At 45.5% G+C, this 20,935-nt stretch overlaps 1 protein-coding gene across 11 annotated transcripts in view; it reads left to right on the top strand.

Annotated features, from left to right (window-relative positions):
- KANSL3 (KAT8 regulatory NSL complex subunit 3) overlaps nt 1–20,935 on the top strand; it is a 42,222-nt gene extending 21,287 nt beyond the window's left edge. For 9 of the 11 annotated variants that reach the window (XM_045077749.1, XM_045077752.1, XM_045077750.1 and 6 more), the window contains 17 exons: nt 475–606; nt 852–968; nt 1,216–1,317; nt 1,420–1,491; nt 2,758–2,832; nt 3,010–3,167; nt 5,420–5,483; nt 5,874–6,074; nt 6,297–6,453; nt 7,968–8,045; nt 9,462–9,653; nt 10,444–10,528; nt 10,936–11,063; nt 11,920–12,029; nt 12,449–12,671; nt 13,004–13,137; nt 18,382–20,935. In XM_045077749.1, coding sequence (XP_044933684.1) covers nt 475–606; nt 852–968; nt 1,216–1,317; nt 1,420–1,491; nt 2,758–2,832; nt 3,010–3,167; nt 5,420–5,483; nt 5,874–6,074; nt 6,297–6,453; nt 7,968–8,045; nt 9,462–9,653; nt 10,444–10,528; nt 10,936–11,063; nt 11,920–12,029; nt 12,449–12,671; nt 13,004–13,137; nt 18,382–18,402 — 2,049 coding nt within the window. In that variant the 3' untranslated portion in view covers nt 18,403–20,935. The remainder of the gene's footprint in view (nt 1–474; nt 607–851; nt 969–1,215; nt 1,318–1,419; nt 1,492–2,757; nt 2,833–3,009; nt 3,168–5,419; nt 5,484–5,873; nt 6,075–6,296; nt 6,454–7,967; nt 8,046–9,461; nt 9,654–10,443; nt 10,529–10,935; nt 11,064–11,919; nt 12,030–12,448; nt 12,672–13,003; nt 13,138–18,381) is intronic. The other 2 variants (XM_004752949.3, XM_045077753.1) reach the window with 2 other exon arrangements.

Here is a 20,935-nt window from a genome sequence, read left to right as displayed (position 1 = left end):
AAGTAGAATCCTTTGGGAAGGAATGCCTGGGTGGCTTGGTGGGTTAAGTGTCTGCCTTCAGCTCAGGTATGATCCCAGGGTCCTGGGATCAAGTCCCACACCGGGCTACTGGCTCAGCAGTATGCCTACTTCCGCCTCTCCCTCAGCCTGCTGCTCCCTGTGCTTGTGCTCGTTCACTGTCTCTGACAATAAATTTAAAAACCTTAAAAAAAAAAAAAAAAAAGAATCCTTTGGGAAGGGGATAAGAATAAATTTAAGTCTCTTAATGCATTTCACCAAGTTTTCCCAAATGATGGGAGGCATACTTTTCAGCCATCCTTTTATTTTTGCTTTTGCCCAAGTAACGTTTGAGAGGCTTAATTCAAGTCTGCCTGTGGCTCAGAGTTGGGGGGGTGGTTCTTTCTTCCCACCTGAATCCTGCTAGTGTGCAGGTCTCCTGCTTCACACTGGAGGGATCTTTGCTTTTGCTTCTAGATCCCTACTTTGATCGACCGGATGCTTGTGTCATCTAACACGAAGACTGGGGCTGCAGGAGCTGAGGCCTTGTCCCTCCTGCTGAAGAGGCCCTGGGATCCTGCTGTGGGGGTACTTTCTCATAACAAACCAGTAAGTCAGAGCAGCTCAAGACTTAACTATGACCCACAAAATTTTTAGAATCCACTCTCAGAACCTTAGCAAGAGGGTAATAAATGACTTAACTTTCCCAGTAATAACTGGTTGTGTATAGTGCTTAGCAGAGTTTCATAAAGAAATTGGCAGTGGCGGGGATTAAAAAAGGTATTATGATACTTGAGATTCTGTGGAGTGACATCTCACCCTCACTGGTTCTCTCTGGGGTTCTTCCTCCTTAGAGCAAGCTCCCCGGCTCTCCTCTCATTCTCATTGCCTCCTCTGGGCCTTCTAGCTCTGTGTTCCCCACGTCACGCCGCCACCGCTTCTGGCAGTCTCAGCTCTCCTGCTTAGGCAAGGTATGTGTGGGGCTAAGAGGAACTGTCTCCTGGATTGGAATAGAGTCTTGGAAGACTGAGCAGACAGAATGTGGGAGGGAGTCAAAATAGAGGACTTAAATGTTCGGCATTCCCCCACTGTCTTTTTGTTTTTAATTCTAAAGGTGCTTATCCAAGGTTGAAGGGATTTAGGGTAGGTTAAGCAGAATTGAGAGAAGATTTGAAACTTAAATCTCTGCTGGCATGACTGCCACTTTCTTTCCTTCAGGTCATCCCTGTAGCAACCCATCTGCTGAACAACGGTAGTGGGGTAGGAGTTCTGCAGTGTCTGGAGCATATGATTGGGGCAGTGAGAAGCAAAGTACTGGAGGTGAGAGTGCCCTTGTTTCGGGTCGCTGTGGCACCCCCAGCATGCTGGGCTTGCTTTTGGCCCAGACTCCTGTCTTACTGTCTTCTTTCTCCTCCCACAAAGATTCACAGCCATTTCCCCCACAAACCCATTATCTTGATTGGCTGGAATACAGGAGCGCTGGTGGCCTGTCATGTAAGTAATTGCCATCTCATTTGGAGGCTGTCTTGGGATAGAATACTGATGCTGTTACTGCTGATTGCTACCATTGAGTCCTTTTTTTATGTTCTAGACACCGTGCTAGGTGATCTGCCTACATATATGCATTTTAAGGTATAGAAGACTAATTTTATTGTGGAAATTTTAAACAGAAAATTAAAGGGAGAACAGACCGATAATAAATCCTGTGGACTCCTCACAGTGATTTACCAGTGATTTACTCATGGTCAGACTTTTTCATCTTACCCCTGTCCACTTTCTGTCTTCTCCAATTATCTTGAAGAAAATCCCAAATATTGTTATCATTTGTGATATATATATATATATGTAATGTATATATATCACTTATGATAGATATGTAATATGTGTGTGTGTGTATATGAGTGTGTATATATATATATGCATATGTACACACACACACACACACACATATATATATATATATATCAGTATGTATTTCTGAAAAAAAAATTTCCTCCCCCACCCCCAAATGTAAGTACTGTTCTCCACCTTAAAAAAAATACTAGCAGGCATAAATTTTAATAGGTTTGGAATTTGATGTTGTGTTGTGTTGATGTTGTGTTCATAGTCTGTCCCTTTGTAAACATTAAGGAATCTTCTGTTTATTATTTTATATACATTTGTGTGTACATTAGTTTATGTAAGTGTCCCTGACCTGCCCAAAGCCCCAGTTCTCAAGTGGATCAAATAAGTTGAGTCTCTGCTGCTTCGTGTGGTCTGGTCAGGTGTGACATCTAGGGCTGATAGAGGAAGGAGGCTGTCTCCTGACACTCCCTGGTCCTGGGAATGACAGAATTCAGTCAGCAACTGCTCAAACAAGTTTGAAGTGCCTGGGAGCTAAACATTAGATTCAAAAGGGAGAGATTTTCTTTGCTTATGGATGAAGAGCGACATTTGTGTCTTTCTGATTGTATTTGCTATTTGTGGAGGAGAAAGTGAATAGGAAAACTCAAGTCTGGGGAATTAATAGGATGAAAGCACTGAGTTTCCCATCCTGTGGTTCAGCCCTCTGCTGCGGTTCTCTCAGGGCTCCATTTTGTGTGCTGGGATCTTGTGTCTTACGATCTTACTGCCGCCACTATAGCTGGTACTCCTATGGATTAGGACTGGGGAGATAGAGATGGGACAAGCTGGTAGATCTGGACCACCTCTGGACTCTGGGTAGGGTGTAGCTGCAGTAAAGTCAGTTGACCTTGAGACAAACTGTTGTATTATTTCCAGGTGTCAGTGATGGAGTATGTCACTGCAGTTGTCTGCCTTGGGTTTCCTTTACTTACCGTGGATGGTCCCAGAGGGGTAAGCATGGGGTGCAGCTGATTGCTGGGTCACAGGCTGGTGAGAATAAGGGGGTGCATGCATTACCCAAACTGGCACTCAGCGACTAGTTGCCCAGTTGACTCTGCTCAGCGGACTTGACAGGTCAGTCCTCAGTGAGTAGTAACTGGCTGATTATAAAACCTGTTCATGTTTTAGGATGTGGATGATCCCCTCTTGGATATGAAGACTCCAGTCCTCTTTGTCATTGGGCAGAATTCCTTGCAGTGTCATCCCGAAGCCATGGAAGATTTCCGGGAGAAGATTCGGGCTGAGAACAGCTTGGTGGTGGTTGGGGGAGCTGACGATAATCTCAGGTGTGTGTGGCTTCCCCCAGAGCTGTGAGAGAGTCATGTTGTAGTGTTGGAGAGAGGCCTGCGAGGTGGTGATGTAACTACAGACTAAATCTGCTTCTGTGAAAGGGGGAACCATTTTACATTTTAAACTAGTTCAGATTTATAAAAAGTTGCAAAAATAGTACAGATATTTCTTAAAGACTCTGAACTCAGATTTCCCAAATGTGAACATCTTAAATAACCAGAATATGATTATCAAAATGAGGACATTAATGTTGTATGATACTATTTTCTAATGTACAGTTGCAGATATTGTCAGTTGGCTCACTAATGTCCTTTTCCTGTCTGGTGTCCAGTCCTGAATCACGTGTAATATATTAGTTGCCTGTCTCGTCAGTCTCCTTGAGTTTGATAGTATTCTTTCGTCTTTCATGACCTTGACATTTTGAAGACTTCCGGCCACTTATTTTGTAGGCTGTCCCTCAATTTAGGTTTTTAACGTTTTTTGTGATTAGGTTGAGCATATGCATTTTTGGCAGGGCTACCAGTTGGTAAGCCCTCAGTGCATCCTCCCTGGGCCTACATGATGATGTTGATGTGTCTTATCACTGGTGACCTTAACCTTGACCACCTGGTGAAGGTGGCATCTTCCAGGTTTCTCTACTGTGAAGTTACTCTGTTTCCCTTTGCGATTAGTAGTTACCCAGTGGGAGGGAGATAATTTGAGACTCGGTGAATGCAGTCTTGGTCATTGTGCTTTGACTGGGGTAGACACTTCTTATATTTTGTTTCTTACTGAGGATGTACGTGAATGTAGATTTTATTTGTATTAACATCCTTTAATATATTTTGGAGTAAAAACAGCTGGAGTTTGGAAGGGGCACCCTAGCTCATTGAGATGGCCACTTCTCCCTTAAAAGACTGGCTGCTTATAAGGCCTTTAATTAGGCTTTCTTGAAATGTCCTGAAAAAGAGGTGTGTCATTTGTTGGGCTTCCTTTTTTTTTTTTTAAATATTTTATTTATTAATTTGACAGAGAGAAATCACAAGTAGACAGAGAGGCAGCCAGAGAGAGAGAGAGAGGGAAGCAGGCTCCCTGCTGAGCAGAGAGCCCGATGCGGGACTCGATCCCAGGACCCTGAGATCATGACCTGAGCCGAAGGCAGTGGCTTAACCCACTGAACCACCCAGGCGCCCCAGCTAGTTAGTTTAAAACAAGTACCTGCTCCCACCGGTCTTGTCAGTTTCTTAACCAGTGATGTTTTAGAGAGGTCCTTCTGGTTTTGTCATTTGGCTGTTTCTTGTGGGTCTAGAATCTAATCCTCTGGTGCTCAAAGCAATATTTTCTTGTAAATACATTTTGTTTGTTGGTTATTCAGACATTCTTATCTATAGGAGGGTAGCATGTATGTGGGGCTGTGTGTGTGTGTTGAGTAGCAGTGAGGAAACACAAAAGATAGGAACACTTCAGTGGGAGTTAAGTTGTGAGGCTGCTTTTGAGATGTGTTTGCAAAGTCCTCAAGTGTTGGCCGGAGAATCAGGTGACTCAGTTCAGTCTTGGTTGCTTTGCTAAGAACCTTGGGTTAACTGCTTAACTTCTGGGACCCACTGTCCTCATATGTAAGATGAGGGTGCTACATAGGGTCAGAGGTCAATAGCCAGTAAATTGGGGTTCTCAGAATTTGGAAGTCCAGAATATTGTTCTCCACCCTGTCATTCGGAGTCTCTGCTGAGACCCTCAGTCAGAAGCCAGGGGTTTTAAAACTGGCTTCCAAAGAAGGGAATGTAGCCAGGTGACTATTTTCTCTTACCTTTATAGAAGTAACTTATGACCACCTTTTGTCTACTACTGATCTCATGCAACAGCATCCAGTAATCTCAGGGTTTGGGCCTTTATTGGGGGACTTCTAGATGAGGTCATAGAAGTCAGAGTTTATCTGGGAAGCCATAAGTGTGGGACTTTAGGAATGTACAGTCCTAGGCAATTTTCATATGTTCTCTGTTCTTTACATATATTATTTTTGTAATCCTCACAAGTCCATGAGCGAGGTATTATGATTCCATTTTTGCAGAACATGAGGTTTAGAGAAGTGGTGGAACATGAGGAACATGAGAAACATGAGGTTTAGAGAAGTGGTGATACCTGCCTGAGGGCTAACGTGGTCCTCCTTCCTGGGCTCAGAAAATAGCCAACACAGAAGAGAAATACATTCTCGCTTCCATATGATGCCATGGAATGTTTAAAATAAACATTTTTCCTCTCTGTCTTCTAGAATAAGCAAAGCAAAGAAGAAATCAGAGGGGCTGACTCAGAGCATGGTGGACAGATGCATTCAGGTATGCAGTTGCTTCATGTGTTTTTCTCAATGAGGCTTGTCTTTCTATAAGCTTTTAGGCTTGATCTTATTGACAGTAGTGTCTTTGGCTCTGAAGGGTGAAGGAGTGTCCAGTGGAGCCTCTGATAGAACTAAATCATAAGGAAAGGGGAAAGAGAGAGGGGAGGAAGCGGACATGTGTATGGAGGAGTGGGGTGCCACCCTACAGAGGCGTCAGGGAGCAGGCTTCTGCTGGTCTTTGGCTGAGGCTGGGGTTTGTGCTTGGCTCGTAGTGCATGGAGAAGGACACATCCGATGCCAAAGCCGAGTTAGTTGAATTAACTTGAACCTGCCAGGGAGGTTCCTGTTCCCTAGACTGAGGACTGAGTGGCCTGGGCCCTCTTCACACTAGGATGAGATTGTGGACTTTCTGACTGGAGTGCTCACTCGTGCTGATGGGCACATGGGCTCTGAGCCTCGGGATCAGGATGCTGAGAAGAAGAAGAAGCCTCGGGATGCAGCCCGAAGAGACCTGGCCTTTGAGGTCCCCGAGCGGGGCAGTCGGCCTGCCTCACCAGCTGCCAAGCTGCCTGCCTCACCGTCAGGCTCGGAGGTAATGTAGGAAGGTGGGGAACAGAGGGAGCACTTTGGTTGGGTACGTGGGACTGTGGAGTTGGTTCCTTCACTTCTGGGGGTGCTTGTCTGCCTTGCCAGTGCTGTAGACCATTGAGTTCCTATGAGGAGAATTCCTGGGCAGGGAATTCCAGGGGGACGTGATCATTGGTGATCAGATCCAAGCAGCTGGCTCAGCTCTTACCCTTCTTGCCCTGCTTAGGATCTTTCCAGTGTGTCTAGCAGCCCCACTTCCAGTCCCAAGACCAAAGTGACTACAGTGACCTCTGTCCAGAAGTCCAGTCAGATCGGGAGCGCTCAGCTCCTGAAGAGACACGTGCAGCGGACGGAAGCTGTGCTGACCCACAAACAAGCTCAAGGTATCGGCTTCTTGGCCCAGTGGCCTCTTGGTTTATCTTTTGGAGTGAGGTCATGTGGGATTTGAGAAGTATTGGTATCTGTAGCTTCCTCTGGGGCATGCGAGAGGCACCCTTTCCCACATTTCTGTCCAGACAGAATTAGGTTGAAATGAATACCAGAGATTGTTTTCAAGGGTGAGACATCACAAAAGGTCGTGCATTAGTGGAGCTGTATAGTTCCAGTAATTACAGCTTTGCTTTGGTGTTCTGGGGAGGTTAGGTTTTATGAGCTGATTATGTGTGTATTTGCCTCAAAATTTTTTCTGATTCCCAATTGGGGAAGCTACTTGTTCTGTTCTTCGCGCTGCCCAACCACTCCTGCAGTCAGGGCACTCTTCAGATCATGTGGACGAGGTGATGAGCTTTTTCCCTCAGATTCCAGGGCAGTGCAGCTGGCATCATGCCCTTTCTTTGTTTTGCCCTTGAAGAGTTAAGGTTCCCACACTGGGACCTTTCCGTGAGGTTTATTGGGGTTTCTGCAGATAGGCTTTAGATTAGGCTGGGAAATGTTTGTATGTACAATCTGGAGAACAGTGAGTGCTACTGTAGCTTATAGAAAAGGCATAGTGTTTTGGGTAGGGAGAAAAGAAACAGTGGCTTGTCCCCTGCCCCCACTTCAATCTGGTTGGGCAGCCCCAAGGTAAGGCTTTTTGCACATTGTGTTTGATGACGTATCCAGGAACATGTATTATCTGAAGTCTTGGGTACTTGGGAGGAGGCAGCACCAGAGCTGACTGTCAAGTGGAGAGACGCAGAGGTGACAGTGGGCTGATCTGCTCACTTCCCCTGTGTTTCTTTAGTGGAGCCAAAGGGTCAGGACTTAAACTCAGGCCTCTTATGAGGGTACCCTTAAGGAACATGTGTGAGTGATTGGTGAAGGCAAAAAGACAAAAAAGAAAAAACAAGCCAGGCCCCCGGGGGCCACATGGATGGTCTGTAACCTTATCTTAAGTGGTGGCCAGAGCCAAATTCTGGGTTGGTGGTGTTTGCTTAGGCTTTTGATGAAGAGAGAACCAGTGGTTGGCTGTGCTTCTGGAGGGGATAATTAGTTGAGAGTCTAGGGAGTTCTGGAAGGCTGATTGGTGATCTGGGTTTGAAATGGGCCCCAGAATATCATGGCACTGAGCAGCAGCCATCGCACCCTGGCTTTGGCAGGGCCTCATAGGCAAGAGGAAATGATTATAGATAAATTTTATGGAACCCTGACTATGTGTCATGCTGTTTTCCTGGCATTTGACTTGCTGTTGCTCACTGAATCTTGGCAATGGCCCATGAGGCAGATACATTTATTATTTTCAGTTTATAGATGATTCCAGGAAGCTGCTAGGAGTCAGTTGTCAAACACATGCAGTAATTCTGGAAAAAGCCCTTACCGACCATTTTCTAGAACATTTTCATATCTTTTTCTTACTCCCTCTCCTTTTTTCCTTTCTCTGGCTGGCTGTGATTCTGTAATTCTTTCTGATTCATTCCAGCACAGTTTGCTGCTTTTCTGAAACAAAATATGCTGGTGAGGAAAGCTCTTCCTCCCGGCACCTCCTCCTGTCTCTTTGGTGAGTATTGCTCTTCCTCTCACCTTTTCATGCTCTGCTCTCTGCTTCTCTCCATGTCTCCCTTGTTTTATTCCCGATCCTGCCTCTCTCTTTTGTCTCTGATTTCCTGCTGTTCTTTTTCTCTCTTCCTTTTTCTGTCTCCTGATTCTTTCCTTGGTTGACTCCTTTCGCTTACTCCTCCATAGTATAGTGTTGGCTTTTTCTCCATACTTTCTGTTGGTTACTCTCATGGTTTTTCCTTTTTTGTCTCTTGTGATTCTTGGCTCTGCTTCTCCTATGTGTGCCTGTGGCCCATTGCCTGTGAACCTGAGTTTCCTTGTGTGTTTTTCTCCCTGCTTCTGGATTCCTGCTTCCATCCTGGCCGCTACGAGCACACCAGCCACTATCAGCATAAAACCTTTTGTCTCCTTTCCCTTTTACCATCCTTCCTATTCTGATTTTAGTCAATGCATTTATCCCCTCAGCGATCCTTCTAGCTGGTTATGTCCTGTGGCCCAGGCCAGCACCCCCATTCCTGCCTGCCTTCCTCATAGGACCACTGCTTTCCTCCCCATCCTGCCCCTGATTACCTATGCTAAGAAGAGGACCTGGGGTGGGCTTTTGTTTTAAAGAGAAGGGAATCTCTGAGGAAGTGTGAAAGGTAACTTCAGAGTCCAAGAGGTTTGGCCATGTGTAGGATGAGTCTGTTTGATTCAGCAGAGGGGGAATCCCATGTGTGAACAGGTGATCTTTCTCTGTACCTAGTACAAAGGACGTGGGGACTAGTTGTGACATGGGCTACTATTGCCCTTTTGCTTTTGGGCAGGAGCAGTTAAGTTGTCTTGGCTGAAATGCGTCCTTGCCTAGTAGCTACTCAAAGCCAGCCTTGATTCCGGCAATAAACCTTGTTGCCTTCATTTGGCAAGCAAACCTTCAACCCTGAGCTCTTAGGATATTTGGATGCTCAGAGCCTTGTGAAATTCTCCGTTTTAGAGAGAACTGCGTAGTGTGGTCCTTTACTGCTTCTTTGTGGAATGTTTACTGTCCCCCAGTGATGTGAGGGTGGGCTTAAGACAGGAGAATTATGACATTGAGTGCAGGAAGCACTGCTTAGATCCATTGTAGTGAATCCTCTGTTTTTTTGGTTGGCCTTTGCTAGGCAGGGTCAGGGTCTCATCCTTGTTTTTATTCCTACCAACTCAGAGCCCCCTTCCTTCTAACTCCAGAACAGGGTAAGGGCTGGGGATGGACCCATTCTCTGAGAGGGCAGGGAGGCCTTCTACCACAGGTGGGACCTGAGTGAGATGGGACTGAAGCACTAGCAGTTGCCTTTGAGGTCTGACTTTGTGTATGACACAGTCATGCCAGTGCTGGTGCTGTCAGTGTCTCTCGGGCCGTTTTGGATTATGGAAGACCTTACCTCCGCTCCATCTTTAGTTCCCATTTCATCAGAACAAACAGAAGAGGCAGAGAAAGAGGATCTTAGGGTCCAGCTGAAGCGCCACCATCCTTCCAGTCCTCTTCCTGGCAGTAAGACCTCCAAGCGACCAAAAATTAAGGTGTCCCTTATTTCCCAAGGGGACCCAGCTGGAGGGCCTTGTACTCCTTCCCAAGGAGGAGCTCCAGAAGGTGAGTTTTTCTTAGCCTGTTTAAATAAAAACTGAGCTCTCTCAGACCACATAACATTGCTCTCTTGGTGACTACTTGCTGTACAGCTCAGTCTCTAATGCAAGGTGTGCCTGGCGCAAAGAGGGCACACGGTAGCACATTGGGCAGAAGTGGGCCATGACCTGATCTGAACCAGGAGCAAGGAGGCAGGATGAGGATCTGAGGGAGCTATGGGGTCACTCAAAGCATCATCACATTTTGTTCTTTTTTTTTCTTGTTTTTTTTTTAAAGATTTTATTTATTTATTTGATAGACAGAGATGACAAGCAGGCAGAGAGACAGGAGGAAGCAGGCACTCCATGGAGCAGAGAGCCCGATGCGGGGCTCGATCCCAGGACCCTGGGATCATGACCTGAGCCGAAGGCAGAGGCTTTAACCCACTGAGCCACCCAGGCGCCCCACATTTCTTATCTTTAATTTCAATTAAAGATAAGAAATATTCCAGGGATGCCTGGCTGGCTCAGTCAGTAGAGCACGACTCTTGGTCTCAGGATTATGAGTGTGAACCCCATGTTGGATATAGAGACTACTTAAAAATAAAACCTTTAAAAAAAAAAAAAAGGTAAAATATTCCAGAAAGTTTAAAAAATAGAAGAAAAGAATAATTCCCTATTCTGCTATACTTACTCTTTGTTTTTCTTCTTCGTCCAGTCTTTGTCCATAATATTTTGCATTTAGCCTGGGCTGTAAAACCCTGAGAAGTGTGGCCAGGCAGGACTGACCACTGGCCTTGGGGTTTTCTGTTTTGCAGCTGCAGGAGGGAAGCCCATCACCATGACACTGGGGCAGGCTTCAGCAGGGGCCAAGGAGCTCACAGGGCTTCTCACCACTACCAAGTGAGTCTTTTTCTTGGCTTTTCTAGCTCTGCTCCTTTCTTTTTCTTTACCTTTTCTCTGGTCCATTTAGTGCTTTGGAAAGATAGTCTAGATTCTGTCAGTTTTGTGAATATGACTTCTTTCTGAGTGGGATCTTTGTCTTTTTTGGGGTGGGGGTGGGTCAGTTCAGAGTTCTTTTTTAAAGTTCGCAAAGCATCCCATAGCTCTTGCTTCAGGGTTTGAAGTCTATTTTAGGACTGACCTTCAGAAGTACTAGAGGCCAGATTCAGAAGATGAGACAAAGAAACTCTAGATTCTAGTATCCATTGCTGAAAGCATTGCTGGGCCCCACCACGGACCCTCCCTGTGTTGCCAGGGTCTGCTGCCCTCTGACCTTTGGATAATAGAGCTCCTATCTTTGTCTCCAGGTCAAATGCTTCTGAAGGGGGTGTCTCGGCCATCCCAGTGTCCTCAGTGTCCAGCAGCACCACACCCAGTGCCTTGCACACACTCCAGAGCCGTCTGGTGGCCACCTCTCCTGGCAACTCCCTCCCAGGTATCTGTACCCCAGCATTCCCCACCTCCCAGCAAAGTCTCTTTTGGGCTGCTGCTGGAGGGTGGTCCCAGGAAAGCAGCTGACTCTGGGGGATGCTCCTCTGAGTTGCAGGCTTTCATTGAGGCTTGATGGGAAGCTGGAATTAGCTTTGAGGTGAGGGAGTTTCTGGTCTCAGTATCTATAGTGAGTAAATATCCCAGTCTGCAGGTAGTGTCTCTTGTACTAGAAGGAGGAGAAATAGCTGGTGGAAGATGTGGGTATTGTGTTTTTGAACACATCTGATTGCAGGAAACTGGGAGGGAGATTGTGCTGTATGTACTAGCATTAGCAAAACGAGGCACCTTTCTGCCTCTGCTTATCTCTTCACTTTGGCCAGTCCACCCTGCATGGGATGGCTGGTTGCCTGAGCCCAGCAGGCAAGGCTCTGCAGGTGTCCTCCTTCAGGAGGACCTCCCTCTTTGCTTTGTGGCCAAATATATATCAGGTATTTGGAATTCTTTTTGCTTAATAAGCGTCCCTTTTCCCTAAAAAGGATGGAATTTAGATTTCTGAAAAGTGGGGTGGGATTGAAGCTCTCTTTGGTTTTCCTAAAACTTCAAAATGTAAGGTAGGTGGTTTGGAGCAGGTTGGGATATGTGGAACAAATCCAAGACAGTCTGTCTAGCAGAGTACCTTCCTCGTGTGAGCATGCAGCGTGCATGCTCAGGGAGCCCTTCCTGGCATCTTTCCAAGAGCACTGGGAATGTTCCAGGGAAAGAACATTGGCATTTTAGCTGGTTGTTGAGGGTAGATGGATTTGGCTGCTCTTGGGATAAGGGATTGGGCCTGTGCTAACATCTGTTCTACCCTCTCCTAGGGGCTACATCAGCCAGCAGCCTCCTTCAAGGCCTCAGCTTCAGCTTGCAGGATATCAGCAGCAAGACCTCTGGCCTCCCAGCAAATCCTTCCCCAGGGCCAGCCCCACAGGTGTACATCTGCCTTCCACTGGGCTGGGCAGCTTCAGGGAGGAGGCCCTCTCAGTTTAGTTGGTTTTGGCGGGGAAATTGGGTCTGGAGTCTGGGTCATGACAGACTGCTTTCTGACTTCATGCCTAGGAGCTACCAGAGGTTAAAGCTCCATCACTTAGAGTGTGGCCTTGGGCAAGTTTTTTTGACCTCTCTGTATCTTTGTTTCCTTGTCTGTAAAATTAGGATAATGATAGTATTTCTCTTAAAGGGTTGTTTTATTATTAAATAAGATAGTATATAGAAAATGCATGGAAGAGTACCTTGCATGTAGTGGCTGTGCAGTACATGGTAGCCTTTAATGCTCTGGGTCCTCCATACTTGAACATTGCTTGCTGTTGGGCAGTAGCTTCTGATCACCTGGTCTTGTGTGTCCCACAGGCCACCAGTATGAAGTTACCCACTCCCATGCAGAGCCTGAGTGCCATCACCACGGGCACCAGCACCATTGTCCGTACCATTCCTGTGGCCACCACTCTCTCCTCCTTGGGTGCCACTCCTGGTGGGAAACCCACAGCCATCCACCAGCTGCTGACCAATGGGGGCCTTGCTAAGTTGGCAAGCAGCCTCCCTGGCCTGGCTCAGATCTCTAACCAAGCATCAGGTGAGTCTCTCATGACCGCTGTGGGGACTCTTAGGGGATCTTTCCCCAGGACCTTCCCTTCTCACATGAACAAGGGATATGGTTGAACCCAACTCAACAGGGTCCTGGTATTGACCCTCAAGGATTCATTTGTGTGGGTCCATCCACTGGTGAGGTCAGAAGAGCACAGCTATTTTCCTGTTTCTTTTACAATGACTGATAGGGGAGCTGACCCAGTTGGGAAGGGTACTGAGGTGGGAGGCTGAGGGGCTGGTGTGTGATGTGAAGAAAATCTTTGGTTGGAGACAGTGGAGGCTGTAACAAACAACCCTCCTTCCTCCTTTCTCTGTCAGGCTTGAAGGTCCCTACCACCATCACTCTGACACTGCGTGGCCAACCAAGCCGAATCACAACACTGAGCCCCATGGGCTCGGGAGCAGCCCCATCAGAGGAGCCCAGCTCCCAGCCTCTGCCGTCCAGCTCACAGGTGAGTACTGCCCGGGAAGACCGAGGACACAGGCTCTGATACTGGGAACTTTGGGGCTGGCCCACTGGCCTATTGGAGGAGCTGCCAGTGCGCTGGACTTTAGGCAGACTAGATTCAAATCCAGACCTGAGGCTTTGTCACTTTGTAACTTTGAGCAAGTCATGGACCTCTTTGAGTCTCCTCTTCGTAGCACTCACTGGGTTGTCTTGGGAATTAAATACATAACTGTGTTTGGGTGTATAGCGTCCTTGGTGTTCCAAGTTTGTTTATGTTCCCTTTCCATTTGTTTTCTTTTCCCATTCTTGGCTTCAGCAATTGGAGATTGTGGTAGAGGCTAGTTAGTTGATTAACACCCTTTCTTTGCTCAGCTTTCCAGCATTGTGCCATTCGAGCTCTTGGCATTCATTGTCATCTTTTTAGGACACACTAGGTTTCTATAGCTTTTACCCACGAAGTCACCACCCGTTCCTTGTAGCCAATCTGATTTCCATCGTGCGCTTTTCATGTAAAACGTTTCTAATCTTAAACGGTCATCTGAGAGCCACTCAGAGATCAGAGGTGAAAAAAAAAAGTTGGGGGTCCAGTTTTGTTTGTGCTTTCCTTCACTGTGCACTGTTTCAGCCACAGCCTTCCTTGTGGGGGCTAAGATGCTGTGCAGACTGCCGTGCCTAAGGGTCTGACCCTGTTCCCATCACTCCCACCACACCAATCCTGCCTGGGACCTGGAGGGCAGGCTCCTTATTGGCACTTGACGATTCCCAACTGTTCCAAACCAACTTCTGCCTCCCCCTCTTGAGGGAAATACTGCAGAGATTGTTAACCTGGTATTCATTGGGATCATGGTTGGCCTTCCTGCCTTTTTTTTTTCTCCCAGAAAAGTGGAGGTGTTTTTATTTCTTTTATTCCTTTTTTTTTTTTTTAATTAGAAAAGTGATTGTGCTTGAATAATTCAAACATTACAGAAATACTGTAATTTATTTATTTATTTATTTATTTATTTTTAAAGAGTTTATTTATTTATTTGACAGAGAGAGATCACAAGTAGGTAGAGAGGCAGGCAGAGAGAGGAGGAAGCAGGCTCCCTGCTAAGCAGAGAACCCGATGTGGGACTCGATCCCAGGACCCTGATATCATGACCCGAGCTGAAGGCAGAGGCTTAACCCACTGAGCCACCCAGGCACCCCAGAAATGCTGTAATTTAGAAACTGAAAATTTCCCATGATACCACTTCCAGAGATGGTATCCCCTATTAATAGTGCAATTACATTCTTCTAGATCTTTCTTGCTATACTACGTACATTATTTTATTTTACTTTTTTTTTTTTTTTTTTTTACAAAAATGGAATCACAGAATGTGGACCATTTTTTAACTAGTCTTTGTTTACAACAGATGTTGTGACATGTTTCCTCATGAGTTATGTAGAGACTTACCTTGTCAGTCGCTGCCTCATGTTTTGTTGTGTGGATGTACGAAAGCATATTTCACCATCTTCTGTCAGAGAGTTGGGCTGTTTTGTTTTTGATACAGAAAATAGTGTTTCAGTGACAGCCTTGTTCCTGAGTTTTGTGTGCCTCTGGGGGATTTCTTCAGTCCAGAGACCAGTAAGTGGAGGGTACGTGCGTCTGACATCTGGCTAAGTACTGGCTAATTGCCCTTTGAGGTTCGGCCAGTTTACACTTCAATCCATAGCAATGGTAATAGCTGTTCTCTCATGTTTTTGTCAGGTATGGAAATCAGTGTTCTAAAATGTTATTAATTTAATGAGTAAAAAATGAAATTGTTTATGTTTTTTAAGATTTTATTTATTTGTCAGAGAGAGCAAACACAAGCAGGGCCAGTGGTAGGCAGAGGGAGTAAGTGAGGAGTCCAACACAGGATTCTATCCCAGGACCCTCGGGATCATGACCTTAGCCAAAAGCAGATGCTTAACCAACTGAGCCACTCAGGTGTCTCAGTGGAATTGTTTATGTGTGTGTTTTCCTGATTACTTATGAGATTGTATGTCTTTTTTTTTTTTTTAAAGATTTTATTTATTTATTTGACAGAGAGAGATCACAAGTAGGCAGAGAGGCAGGCAGAGAGAGAGGAGGAAGCAGGCTCTCTGCTGAGCAGAGAGCCTGATGTGGGACTCAATCCTAGGACCCTGAGATCATGACCTGAGCCAAAGGCAGCGGCTTAACCCACTGAGCCACCCAGGCGCCCCCCCCTTTTTTTAATATTTTATTTATTTGACAGAGAGAGAGATCACAACTAGGCCGAGAGGCAGGCAGAGAGAGAGAGGAGGAAGCAAGCTCCCCATGGAGCAGAGAGCCCGATGTGGGGCTTGATCCCAGGACCCTGGGATCATGACCTGAGCCAAAGGCAGAGGCTTTAACCCACTGAGCCACCTAGGCGCCCCCAAGGTTCATATTCTTGATGATTGCACACACTTGGGCCTTTTTTGTCCCCGTGACCATCTGTTCTCACATTAGTTTTATATAATTGTTTGATAATGTCAAGTATGTTTCTAGTTAACATGTTAAGATCATTGTTATTATTTTCATTTTTCTTGATAAGTAATGGGTTTTGAATTTTGTTCATAGCTTTTCTGAAATCAAATGAGATGAGTGAGCATAAGCATTTCTTTTGAATCCGTTAAATGATGAATTATTTTAATAATTCCTAATTATTTATTATATCCTAATTATTTGTTATTTCCAAATGTCAGATCGTCTAAATTCCAGATTCAGTAGCTTGTTCAGTATGTCCTATTCTCTCTTTATTTTTTCATATGCCCCAGTTTATTTGAATTGTGCACCCATAGAAAAGACCCAATCAAAAGAGAACAAAACAAAGAAGAAAGAAGCCAAGTGTTTCAGAGGGAAAGCACATTTACTCTTTCGATTTGCTTTTATTTTTACTTAGGATCTTGGCTTCTGTCTATTAGTGAAATTGGTATGTAGTTTTCCTCCCCATCCTCCCCTGCTTTTGTGTGTGTGCTTTCCTTGTCCATTTGTCTTGTCTATAAGGGTAGACCTTTCTTTGTAGACAATTGTATTTATATAGAAATACTGTATTATTCTATAGACTGTATGTCCAATGTCTATATGCTATAGACAATACAATTAATGCTATTGTAATTGAATTGTATCGTATTCTTATAGAATGAGATGGAGGCATTTTTTTTCTCATATTCTGAAACATACAGCACAGAAATTATGAGCTCCTTGATAGTTTGGTGGAAATTATCTATGAAGCCATTTGGGTCTATTTTCAGGCAGTCTTAACCTTTGCTGATACCATATTGATGCCCAGACAGAACGCATATCTCTACTGTGTGATGAAACCTATCTCCTCTATTAATCACCCTTTTCAGCTTGCTACAGCCTGGGGGAACTAGTTCATGCTGAGGAGAGGCTAGATAGAGCTCACCAGAATTGTTTTACAGGGCTAAATTGGAGCACAAAATAAAGATCAAGATCTAACTTCTGATCTGATGGTATTAACTTGAGAGGTTAGTTTTTATCTTAGTAAAATGAGTGTATAATTACTAGAAGGGTTCTAGTGGTGATTGTTTGATTACAGAGCAAGGATGCATTGTTAGATTAAGACTTGCTGACTTGAAAGCTTCTAATGGTTACCTCAGTGTTCACACTTCCAGACAGTGTGGTATCAGGGAAGGGAGTGGGCTCTGGGGTTGGGCCCTTTGTCTTCAGCCCACTGTGTGATCCTGAGCAAAATCACCTAACCTTTCTCAATTTTGGTTTTCTTATCTGGTCTAGTGAGGAGGTTGGCCTAAGTTGGTGATTATTGGTAGGATTGATTAGTAGGGGCTGTCTCAGAATCTCCTCAGATTTTGGGAAGTTGAACTTTTATTTTTATTTTTAAGTAATCTCTACACCCATCGTGGGCCTCGAATTCACAATCCCGAGATCAAGAGTTGCATGCTCTTCCAACTGAGCCAGCCAGTCACTCTGGGAAGTTGAATTTTTGAATGTTCAGAAACAAACTGATGAAGTCCCAGAACCTAAGTCAGGTTCGGTGGGGTGAGGTTCGGAGCTGACGACTAAAGAAAGAATTCTTAAGACATCTTTGGTGCAAAATGGTGGTTTATTAAAGCACGGGGACAGGACCCGTGGGCAGGAAGAGCTGCTGCCCCGGGTTGTGAGGAGTGGCTGGTTTATATACACAGGAGTTGGGTAGGTGAGGACAAAGGGGTGTTCAGAAGGACTATTGGGGCAAAGAATACTATCAGGATATTGAAGGCCTGGTTACTATCAAGCAAAGACAATTGGGATTCTCCTGATGGAATGTTACATTCCTGCTATCAAGCATCCTTGTTAATGAGATTTAGGTTTAGAAGAAATTTAACTTTATTTACTTTTCCTTCTACTTCCACCTTTTTAGAGCAAGTGATGAATGCTCTCTGAGTCCTCTTTTCCTCCTCTGTAAAACACACTGACAGCCCCTGCTCTCCAGGGATGCTGTGAGATTAAATGAGACAATGTATGTAAAGTACTTCCAGTATAAGGAGTTCAACTACAAAGCTTAGCTCTTATTATTATGCATAAGGGCAGGAAAGGAAAGCAGGGAAAAGGAAAGCCTGAACATTAAGGGTGACAGAGTTGAAGGAAGTTTTCCATGATCGTTCTGACAATACATGTTTTCAGGTCTTAACCATTTTTTAGTTATGAAGATGGATGCCACAAACTGTTGAGCTTTGCAGCTTAGGAAGAAAAAAGCAAGGCAGAAGAGTTGGCCTTTTTTCACCATGGTTTCCCTACTTTTATAGATTTCACCTCTGGAAAACTCCTAGGAGTTCCCTGAGATGCAGAAAACGTGGGAAGGTGGAAGGCATAGGAGAGGGGATATGAAGAAGGGTTTGACAATCAAAACTTAAAAGGGGGGCACCTGGGTGGCTCAGTGGGTTAAGGCCTCTGCCTTCAGCTCAGGTCATGATCCCAGGGTCCTGGGATTGAGCTCCAGGTCGGGCTCTCTGCTCAGCAGGGAGCCTTCCTCTCTGCCTACTTGCAATCTCTCTCTGTCAAATAAATAAATAAAATCTTAAAAAAAAAAATAAAAAACTTAAAAGTATCTGCCTACATTTGCTCACCGTGCCCAAAGGCAGGGCTGTGTACAGAGGATTACTCTGTCCTGATTAGGAATACAACTGAGAGAGTGAGTCTTTATTCCCAGGGGCCCCTGGGTTGGGTATGTTAACCTGGCAAAGTTTTAACCCTTGCTCACTTGCTCTTCTGCCATAGCGTCTGCCTCCAGCACCCTGAAGATGCTGAGTGATATGTCCTCCTTCACCGGGTTGGTGATGGCTGCCATGCAGTGAGTCCTGGGCACACATGCTCTCCTGCTGAGCTGTCCACTTATCTGAAGACCTCTTAAGATCGCCATTTTTGCCTCCCTGCCAGCTGTCTTCAGAATGGGCCTCTGTGTTTTTGAAACCATTAGACTAGGTGATATGGCACCAGCAAGAGGAACGTTGTCCTCTGGCATCTATGGGTCTGGTTCCTGGACTCCCCAGGTTCCTCAGCAGATCTGGCTCTACCTGAATCAGAGACATTTCTTCTCCAGCATTAACTATGACTTGACCCAAGTAGCCATGTTGGACTACTCACTGCATTTAGTAAAGGAGTTCCTTTTGGAAGTCTCTGCTGCCCCTGCCAGTTTGGGAGGAGACATCCATACGTCTTGGGCTTGTTAGGGAGTTAGGATTGAGAGCCTTTTGCTGAGGACTGGGATCATCCTGGCCTACCAACAGTTGTGCAGTGCCAGAGGGCTGGTTTTGGACATTGCTGTTGCTTTCACTTAGCAGTTATGGGAGAGCTGTTGCTTTCACTGAGCAGTTATGGGAGAGCATGTCCCATGCAACTCCTCCCTACTAAGAACCACATCGAATAATGAGTAGCCTGCTGAGACCTGGGAACTCCTAAGTTCAAACCCATGATAGGGTAAAGAGGACTGGGCTGTCATCTTTCAGTCCCTTTGGCCATTATAGATAGCAGGGAGCATCTGTTAACCAGGAGGTGAAAGCTGGCCCCTTTCTTTTTTTCATCCTGCTTCGGGCAGTTCCTGTATCCAGAAAATCCAAAAAGGCCAGAAAGGCCAAAGAAGAGGAATGGAACAAATGAAGTGGTTTGTTCGAAGGATGTGCCAGTAAGTCCTGTGGAGAAAATAATTTGCGCCTATTACCTAAGGAACTGTTGATTTGACATGGAGATCTGAAGAATTTGCCAAATCACAGGGAAGAAACCCCAATACCCGAAATGTCAATTTCCAGTGCTTGGAAGTGAAACAGGGATAACCAGCTAAGTTAACATCTTGGCCGTCCCAGGAAGCTTAGGCATCAAGATGATGAAGAAGTTTGCTTCAGTGTTTGTATTTCCATTCCACGCAACTTCTGGTCTTCTTGCTTAGAATGGAAGGTTACTGGCATTGACTCTACTGTGTGGGGCTCTTGGTACCAACCCAAGCTCTGGAGCAGTGATCGCTGAAGACGGAGCTCTGAGCCCTTCCTTATGTCCTCACAATACTTGTGTGCCATGGTAGTTTTAGATTTGATGTCCTACCTGCCCTCCAGATCAGGTCCCTATCTTTCCATATGCTAGAATATTTCCAGCCAAGGTGACAATAAATAGAACAACCCAGAGGTGACTCTGGCTCTGTTCAGTATCTATAGGCAGGAGGGTATACAGCATTCCGTGGCTGTGGTCCAGGGTCCTGACCCATGGTACAGCATAGATCCAAGTCAGGCTACCTGTCTGTAGTCAAGGAGCCTCGCCTGCCGGTCTAACTGGCAGCCAGGAGGGGGGTACCTAGTGTGTAGGAGTCTGAGACAAGGCAGAAAGGGGTGCTGTGGGCAGAGAGGGGGGCATGTGTGATAGGTATAGAGAGAGTATCTTGAACCCTAGGCCCTCCCTCCCTGACTTCCTGCAGAGCTGGTCTCAGCAGTGATTTGCACAGAATGAGGCTTCCTTCCTGAATTAGCTTGTAGGTAACTGCTTTTGGAAATTCATTTAGTAAGTTTGAGGAAGATATGAAATCTGAAAGAGGCATCCATAGGTCAGGGGTTTGGTAACTTTATAGGTAGGATTATATACCAATAGGCCCGAGGACAGTAAGACTGAGACTGTATATGAAGCTTTTAGGAATCGTTTAGGACAGGCAGAGGGTCCTGAACAACCCACTCGTGACTTACGAGTATGACTTAGGCAGGGCTGGAGTGGTTGCTCCTAAAAGATGCTGGCCCAGTGTATGTTGGGGTCAAAGGAAAAACTGATGCATTGTCCTGTGTTTGTGCAAACCCTAGTATGCTTCATGGTTGTACACCTTGAAGAAAGCCAAACCTGGAAAGGGGAGTTTCGAGAACACTGACTCTTTTTCACCTTGGAGGGACAGGCTAAAGGGGGGAGGTGGATGAAGTCCTTAGAGTCATGTCCTTCAACTCCAGACTTCTGCCACCACTCTTCTCAAAATTTGGAAGGAAGCTTTCCTCTACCTATCACGTTATCAGACCTGGAGTCCATAACCTTAGAAGGCAATACTACCAGCTGAGAATGTAGAAGGATCAAGAAGGCTTTGGTTAAATTCTTGACATTCAACATGACAGGTGCATGTTGATGCTCTATAGAAGATGTCCTTGTGCTTGAAGAAGAGGTCACTAATGGAGGAAGATCATCTACCTGTTCTTGGCCCCACCACCGGAACAGTCTTGGGCTGGGTGGGTTATAGAGCTGAGCCGCTGTCACGGTTCTGTTCTTACATTAGCAAAAACAATTAAATAAAAGCAACTTTGGATTTCTTTAA

Source organism: Mustela putorius, unplaced genomic scaffold (assembly GCF_011764305.1).
Source record: "Mustela putorius furo isolate JIRA1106 unplaced genomic scaffold, ASM1176430v1.1 tig00000224_pilon_pilon_pilon, whole genome shotgun sequence".
In the NCBI taxonomy this organism is placed as follows: domain Eukaryota; kingdom Metazoa; phylum Chordata; class Mammalia; order Carnivora; family Mustelidae; genus Mustela; species Mustela putorius.
This window is presented reverse-complemented; position numbering and strand designations above follow the sequence as displayed.